This window comes from Nanorana parkeri, unplaced genomic scaffold, assembly GCF_000935625.1.
Source record: "Nanorana parkeri isolate BGI_ZX_2015 unplaced genomic scaffold, ASM93562v1 scaffold276, whole genome shotgun sequence".
NCBI classification, from domain to species: domain Eukaryota; kingdom Metazoa; phylum Chordata; class Amphibia; order Anura; family Dicroglossidae; genus Nanorana; species Nanorana parkeri.
This window is the reverse complement of record NW_017306544.1, coordinates 127,976-136,855: the sequence shown is the minus strand read 5'-3', so window position 1 is coordinate 136,855 and position 8,880 is coordinate 127,976. Positions and strand designations below refer to the sequence as shown.

The following is an 8,880-nucleotide window of genomic DNA, read 5'->3' as shown; positions in this document are numbered from 1 at the left end:
ATTCACATTGACCTATGGTTTCTCTGACATGTGAGGCTCACCGGTTTCCTGTGTCTGTTCTATTACTTGTAGTCCTACTCAATAATAGTTTGTTCTTTGTGGTTGTTGCACTGGCCTGGAAGCTATGGGTATCCCTGCTGTTTGATGTAATCAGCTACACAGCCACTGCTCTCTCAGGCTGGCAGCCTGCATTTCAATTTAAGCCATTTAACTCTCGTATCCTTGCTTGAGCCACACTTGTATTCCCTGCACCAGGCCCCACTTTCTTGTGATTCCCAATGTTCCTTGTCCCATAGAATATCTCTAGTTCCATTTCCTAGTAACCTCCAGTGTTCCTGAGAGATGTTCCAGTTTCTTGTTCCTTGTAACCTTGTAACCCACAGTGTTCCTAAGAGAAGTTCTGGTTCCAGGTTCTTAGTGATTCCTAGTATTCTTGCTCCTTCCTCCTAGTTCCTGTACCACCTAAGGCCCTTGTATCTATGTGTACACCGACAGAGCACCGAGCATACCTGCATCCATGGGCCTCCTCCATACTCTAAAAAGCATCAATGGGCCTTGTGTACTGTGTACCTTGTGTAGAAAACTACTGGTATTACTGCAGCTGTGTGCCCAAGGTATGCCTTTAGAGCTCCCAGTGTTCTTAATCCCCTGTCCTTCAATGCTCCCCGAGGTTCTTGTTCCTGTGTATCCAAAACCCCAGTGCTACAAGAGAAATTCACATTCCTGCTTACTTGTGTTTGCAGACTCCTTAGACTCTGCACCTCAAGCACACCACCATTAGGCTGGTGGCGCATGCCATCTCCTAAGATGGGGCCTCCTTCCTCCCTTTCTGAGCTGGGCCTCTCCATTCACCATCACTGGACTCAGAGTGCAGCCGAGATAGCGGAGACGGGCAGCTCAAATTGCAGGCTCTGGAGGGAGAGGGAAGAAATTAACTGTTTGTGACTGCTGCAGCTGAACACTTAGACATCGGCACCTTTCTTTGCTCCTTGCCCACTAAACCACATACTGAAATTCTGGTTGCTAAGAGAGAATAGATGCACCGTTGGATTCAGGAGTTGAAACAGGATGTACAGCAGCTCCCTACAAGGGAGGCATCCTCTGCAGCTGTGGAAGTGAGACTTTTTTTCCCATTGCATTATGTGCCTTTCAATTTTGCTAATTATCTCCGGTCATTGTGACCATTGGATTATGTCCCGGTTCTTGTGGGGGGTTAGCGGTCTTCTGCTACTTTTCTACCTAGGCCTACATTCACTGGGCTTTGGCCCTTTAGAGTGAGTGTTTTGGGTTTAGACCCCTGATATTACTGTTTGATTCCTCTTTCATCCTGTGGCACTCACATTCTGTGGGCACTTTTGGGATGCTCATTCTTGGTTTTTCTATACTCTTTTTCGTTCCTCTACTTTCTACCCTTACCTTTCTCTCTGTTTATTCTACTCTTCTTGCTTTCCTTCCTTCGCCAGCCTTTTTCATTTAATTTTTCATTTTCCTCTTCCTTCTCTCCCCTCCTCTGGCAGGGATTTATTTCTTATTTCTGATATTTTGTGGGGTTTAGCGATCATGAAGCCACTTGCTTGAAAGATATTGTTATTAAATGGGGTTGAACACTCCTGAGAAAAGAACGGTGATTCTAAACGAATTTCAGCGCAGAAAGGCGCAAAATTTGTTATATGCAGGAAACACACTTTAAAAGTGCTACGCTCTCTAAATGCCAAAGTCACACCTCTGCATGAATTACAATCCTTTTAAATCTGTATCTGTTCTCATGCTCTGCAGAACTTCTGTTTTGCAGCAGACTGCCTTGTCTCAGGAATGGATACACGGTGTCTGTGTATACGTTTGTATAGGCTTGAAACCTGAGCCAGCACTACAGGAAGAGGCCCTGAGCTGAAAAGGGAAGTTCTCCCCAAGCATGAGAAGAAATGAGGATTTAAAAGGAACATCAGCAAAGAGAAGGAAAACAACCATGGATTACAGTAAGGCACACATTACAGTATTGGTTTATGTTAAAAAATCTGAGGGTTTAATGTCACTTTAAGTATTTGGATGCCCCCAGGATTTATATTATATACTCTGGCTGTATATGTTGCTATGGACCCAGAGAGTAAACGTAGCATAGTGCAGTGGAAGGTGAGAGCTGAAGTGGAATCCAAAAATGAAGCGAAAGGTCAGGGCCAGCAGCAGACAAGGAGTATCCGGTAAATGTAGCAAGAGGTCAGGGCAGGTAGTAGACAAGTAAGAATCCAAGAAACAATGCCAAGGTCAGTCCAGAAACAAAACAAATGAGAGTGCACGTGTTCAGCCAGGAAACACTATTGCAAACACTGAGGAACAGGCTGATGATGTTTACATAGAGCGCCTCCATGGACACAGGCCAATCCCTGTGTCACCTGCATGAGGCAGAAGCACACTCAATAGGTGAGAGATAAACCGGCCGCCAGAGCACAAGCTGAAACACACTTTGGCCAGATTCATTAACCCACAGCTAGAGGGCTAGAGCTGCAGCTAACGACACAGACAGATTATCTTAGCTGCCTGACCATTGGCACTCTCAATGTAGATATGTGGCTTTTTTTTTAATATCACTTAAGCATATCCAGTAGGCATCAAAAAAAGGACTTCTCTAATGCGTTTCAAGCAAACGTGCTTAATAATACTCTATAATTCAATGAACAGGTTTGTTGATATACTGAACCCATTGATTAAAGCCAGTGGTAAGTTTAAGAGTAAAGGAAGAAGCTGTTGTTGGCTTCACAATAGTTTCTTCCTTTGATGTTAGAACCACAATAGTCATGCTACCATCACACTACCATTGTCTGTGATGGAGAGTACCTATGCTAAAAATAAAGTCCATTGCATGGAGAAATTGGGTTTTTGTTTTAAAGCTTCCCACATACTGTGGAAAGTTTTAAATCACCTGCTTTTTTAAGTTCCACCTTGCCACATGGTTAGAGGCCTTTTTCTTAAATTTTGTTAAACACAAAACTGCTGATTCAATGGTATCCTTATCAGCGAATGTCCCATGTGGCAAATATTTAATAATCCAGTTATTACCTACCTTCAGATTTATCTGGACATGAATTTACAGTGATTTCCCAGAATTCTAGTTTGCTTGAATTGATAAATTAAAGGACATATTTTCTACTGGCCAATCTTGGCACTGACCCATAATGCTTTTGACCCTGGTTATAGCTTCACAGCAGCCAACCAGACTTTAGCTGTTATAGCAACCGACGGGTGAGCTTCCAAGGCTGATTGGGAAACAAAAATATAGTCAATTCTACTATGGGTCTTATGTACCGGAGAAAAAAAATGTATAATCAGTGTCTCTAGGATGTAGGGTTCGCCATAGGTCCATAAGCCACAATGAAGCAAGTTTCCGTCATAATTTATTGAGGTCCGCAAAGGAAATTGAGCTCTTACCAGTGGAGGAATCAATTCAGTCAACACCTATGACAATAGGTCTCTCAGAATAAGACTCCAAAACTGACAAATACTGTAAAAAATGAATGGACCTGGGACGAATTAGGTAAGTACATATTAGCAATTGTATAGTTTTTTGTGGTGAAAGTCACCTTCAAAAATAGATATCTCCCCAATGGATCGATCCTGGAATCCACTACCTTAAGGAGGCATTGTTTATGTATACCAATAGAGACCCCTTTAGATTTGGCGACTGGATTAATACTGTGGCACTAGACATGGGCAATTTGTTTCGTTTCGAATTGACATTCGTAAGTATTTCTGTAAATCTAGACGTTCGGATGCTTGTGAATGACAGAAATACCAATTTCCAAAGTTCAATAACAAAATTCGGATGCACCCAAAATATTTCCCGGAATGGAACAAAGGAGCAGGACAGCTGTGTGTCATTCTGTCACAGCTCTCTCTGCCTTTTTATTGACATTCGGGACTCGCATCTTGAATGTCAACAAAGTAGCAGAAAGCTGTTACAGAATGTAAACATAGAAGCTCAGAGCTGTGCATCATTCTGTAACAGCTCTCTCTGCCTCTTTGCTGACATTCGGGACTCGCATCCTAAATGCCAACAAAGAAGCGGACAACTGTCACAGAATGCAGAAGTGTTTTTAACTTTTAAAAGTCCATATAAACAATAAAAAATACAACATGCGGCTCCCCCATTCATACCAGACCCTTTAGGACTGGTAGGAATTTTAGGGGGATCCCAATGCCAAAAAAGAAAAAAAAGTGTGGGGTCCCCCATAAATTTCCTTACCAGACCCTAATCCAAGCAGCAGCCTGGCAGGGCAGAAAAGGAGGGGCGAAAGTGCGCCCCCCCCCCCCCCGCACCATACCAGGCCACATTCCCTTGACATGGGGAGGGTGCTTTGCCAAGGGGGACCCCCTGACAAAGCACCTTGTCCCCATGTCGATGAGGACAAGGGCCTCTTCCCCACAACCCTGGTCTGGTGGTTGTGGGGGTCTGCGAGCAGAGGGCCTTATAGGAATCTGGGTGCCAGATTCTGGCTATTGCTCCGCCCACTGACTGATGTCGATCACAGAGCAGCAGACCTGAGAGAGAACTTTCTCAGGTCCACTCCTCTGCTAATTGATAGAAGGCAGTAGCAGGCAATAGCCTGCCTGCTATTAGCTATTTCACTTTGTGGGAGGCGCTTAAGCGATAGGTCTGGAGTCTACAGAATGGTGGACAGGTGGGATCAAGGGGCAATGTGTGTACACTATTCCAGTGACACTGACAGTTCAATTGGCTCCCACCTATCCACCATTCCATTGGCACTAACAGTGCCTCTGGATTTTCAGTGTCTCTGGAATGGTGTATAAGTGAGAGCCAGGTGCTCACGCCTTTCCAGTGACACTGACACTGCCAACTACAGGCACTGTAACTCACTGGAATGGTGTATAGATGAGAATGTCTCTGGCAAGGTGTGCACACCTGGCTCCCACCTATCCACTATTCCAGTGACACTGACAGTGCACCTGGCTGCCACCTACAGGCACTGTCAACATCAGTGGAATAGTGGACAGGTGGGAGCCAGGTGCACATGTCAACCATTTCAGTGACACTGAGTATATTCACGTACACATATAAAAACACATACATACAAACATTTACTCCTCTGGTGGCAAGGCTGGTCTCCAGTTCTATGGGAAATCCTGGTGGTGGCAGCGGTGTCCAACAATGTTGAGGGCACCTCTTTGCCCTCCTCCTCCTGCCCATTGCTCCTCTTCCCAGTGCAGAGACATGGTCATCTGGTGCCCAGTACAAAGATATAAAACTGTGACCCCCCAAGCATTGGTGCCAGTGGATGGAAAAAACCCCACAGCATTGGTTCAATAGGCGCAATATTAACCCCCAACATTTGTGCCAGTGGAGGCAAAAATAACTCCATGCATTGGTGTCACTGGACGCAATGATAACCCCAGCATTGGTGCTAGTGGACGCAAAAATAGCCTCCAGCATTGGTGCCATGGATGCAATAATAACCACAATATTGGTGCCAGTGGAAGCAAAAATACCCCCAACTTTGGTGGTCAGTAAAGATTGTAAGCTCTCACAAGCAGGGCCCTCTAATCCTATTGTATTGTAACTTTACTGTCTCCCCTTCACATTTTGGAAAGCGCTGTGCAAACAGTTGGCACTATATAAATGCTGTATAATAATGATAATAACAACCAGCATTGGTGGTCAGTGTCATTATTAATGAACCTATTCCCCCACCCTCCATTGCAGGGTGGTCAGTGGAAATGTACAATGCCAATGACCACCCACCAATGAAACGGGGAAGGGGTTAATTAATAATGACACTGACCACCCACCAATGCAAGGGGGTTAATTAATCCCTTCCCCCTTGCATTGCTTGGTGGTCAGTGGTATTGTTAAGCTCTCCCACCTTGCATTGGTGGCACTGGCAGATTGGCAGTACAGGAAAAGAAGGCACTTACATATGCAGACTCCAGCAGCAGGCACAGCTCTCACATCCCTGCCAGGACTCTAATTCATTTGTCCGGCAGAGATAACTCTGCTTCTGCCGGGTGCACAGAGGAACTAATGCACCTGGCACTGGCTGCTTGTGTCCTAGTGCCATGTGCCGAGAACACTGAGATCGTCCCAGGTGGCACCCAGCACCCCGGTCCCCCTTTCTGGTCCTGGTCTTGCCTCTGCCTCCTCTCACTAGTAAAAACAAAGTGAAGCATGCATGACTCATGCCCGCTGTGCTTTGTTTTTTTCTACATCTCCAGAATGAATGACATTACTTGTCCATTTTAAGAGGTCTGTCCATGCACACAACACAGACACAGTAGCAGTGTTAATTTAGTCGACTTAAAGCTTTCGTCATAGTTTTCGTCATCTGCATGTTTTCACTGATGAAAACCAAATAGAAACTAAGTCAATAGGACTAAAACTATGACGAAAATACATTGCAATTTTCTCTACTGGAGATTTAGTCGCAAAACCAAAATACTTGTTTTTGGGATCTGGAAGGCTCAAGGTTATGTGCTGTGACCCATACAGATGTAGGGAGGTTGCTGCTCAGTTGCTTCGCCACTGCCCAGGCCTGAGGGCTAAGCTCTCAAGACCTACCCTCATGGAATAATATGTGCTAAATAGACTTTGCTGAATTTTCTACCCATTGTTAACTAAGGTCATGGGGACACTGGAGGACCACAGGAACCGTCCAGGCTACAGTCTGACCTGAAGCAGAGTACACACTAGAACCTCTGTGGGAATGGAGACACTTCTGGCCTATAGAGAGGGAGAAGATGGACCTTCCACCAGGGACTGTATGCCATTCAAGATGTGTAAGATCTATTATTACTACTATTTTGGGTATTCAAGCCATATCTATCTCTTCTCAGTACACAGTTCTTCAATAAATAGTTAAAAGGCATCCAAGGACTCAGGATCTGTTCAATGCTGCAATAACTACTTCTGTGAGTACTGCATCTGGGGACAAGGGTATTCTCAACTGGGGGTCAAAAGAAAAAATACACAGGAGCTCTACAGCCTAATGTAATGGAGTCTGAGAACGTGACAATGTTGCACTATGTGTCATATGGAACTGGCTGCGGAATGGCAACTATGTGTGTCCAACTGCAGAGAGGGGTAATGGAAGGATGAGGGATAATGTGTTCCGTGAGCTGTAGCTCGCGGTATACTGAGCTTAGGGTAACGGGAGGACGCTAGTTTGTGGCCTCCCGTTACACTGACCCCATAGTTCTCCTTTAAGTATCTAAATATGTGTTTGATATATAAATTAGTAAATCTGAATGAAGGATGTGCATATACTACCCTATGTTACACAAAGGAAGTATCTGAAAGTTGCACTGCTTTTTGGGACGTTGGCCTCACAACTCCAGCAAAAGGTGATGGCAGTGATAGCAGTGGTTTAGTAAAAGCATTGCAATCATATTTATAAGGCTTGTTTCTGAAGACAGTGCAGTATCTCTGCTGGAACAATACAATGGCTATTGTTGCCAAAGACTCCTTCTGACCGATATACAAATAAAACTCTATGTGCAGAATCAAAAAGGTATTGTATTCTGTAGTCAAAAATAACTATAAAGATGCAAATTCAAGGCAATACTGATATTACTATACCATAAACAACATAAACATAAAGGCATACATGCAATAGGTTGGACTTGATGGACTTATGTCTTTATTCAACCTCAAATACTACGGTATGTAACTATATAAAGTAAAAGTCTGCCCGATTTACCTCATGTGGAACAGCTTTCTCTAAATCACATACAAATAGTAATCTGTTTATTGCTGGGCTCAAATGCATATCTGTATGGCGTGGCTACGATGTGAAGCTGACCACACGTGCCTGGTGGAGCTCCGCTGCTTCCAGTGCTAGTATCCTGATTTTTCTCCTGCCTGGCGAAATTTCAGTGCCCCACTTGTCCCCCATCCTGTGCAGGACTTACCCGGGACCAGACTTATGTCCGCTAAGTCTCGTAGGCGGGCCGCAGCTCTTCGGAGATCCGCTCGTAAGGCAAAGGGCCCAGGCGTGGTATCAGCCGGCGCCATCTTGGCCTCGCCGGCTTCCGTCCCTGCGTCTCCTGTACAGTGGCTGGACATGGAGGAAGGTGCCGCGGAGGGGGTGAATGCTGCCTCGCCGCAGACTTCTATGCCCGGGGACCCAAATACACCAGTACCAGCCGGACTAGGGACATCAGCCATACTGGCGGCGATCGAGGGATGCCAAGTCACCCTCACAGCTAAAATTGATCATCTGGCGGCAGAGTGCACTCTGATCCGCCATGATCTGGATAAGATCCGTACCCGCATCACAACCGCAGAAACCAGGGTGTCAGAGGTGGAAGACAAGGTGCATGGAAATACTGCTACACTTACAGAACTGAAGCGCACTGTCCATCTCCTGGCTGCCAAAGTCGATGATGCAGAAAACCGCATGAGTAGGAACAATGTGCGCATTGTTGGGATGCCGGAGGGTGAAGAGGGTGCGGATCCGGTGAAGTTTGCTGAGGACTAATTTAAGAGGGTCCTGGGGCTGGATGAGCTGCCCCCTACTTTCGTGGCTGAACGTGCCCACCGAGTTCCCACGGGTAGGGCACCGCCAGGGGCCCCTCCGCGTCCATTTCTGGCTCGCCTCCTGAACTACAGGGACAGGGATAAAATCATGGCCGCTGCTCGTAGATGCCCTGATGTGAGATGTGGGAACATGCAACTTCACTTTTTTAGACCCCTCCCTGGACTCCTCTAATGTAGCCAGGCCTGCTGGGATAGATCTTATATCCTGGGCGGACACGGCTGGGTTGGAGGAAGTCTGGAGGTGGAAAAACCCGGGACACCGTGCATACTCACATCTCTCACACACTCATGGCTCATCGGCTCGAATAGATATGGCCTTTGGTAACAGGGACCTACTT

General features: G+C 45.8%; 1 protein-coding gene across 1 annotated transcript in view; it reads right to left on the bottom strand.

The window, feature by feature from the left end:
• Positions 1 to 8,017, bottom strand: part of LOC108787640 — a 73,089-nt gene extending 65,072 nt beyond the window's left edge. Inside the window, exon 1 of the mRNA XM_018557243.1 lies at positions 7,915 to 8,017. Within this exon, the coding sequence (XP_018412745.1) occupies positions 7,915 to 8,017 (103 nt within the window). The remainder of the gene's footprint in view (positions 1 to 7,914) is intronic.
• Between the last annotated feature and the right edge of the window lie 863 nt (positions 8,018 to 8,880).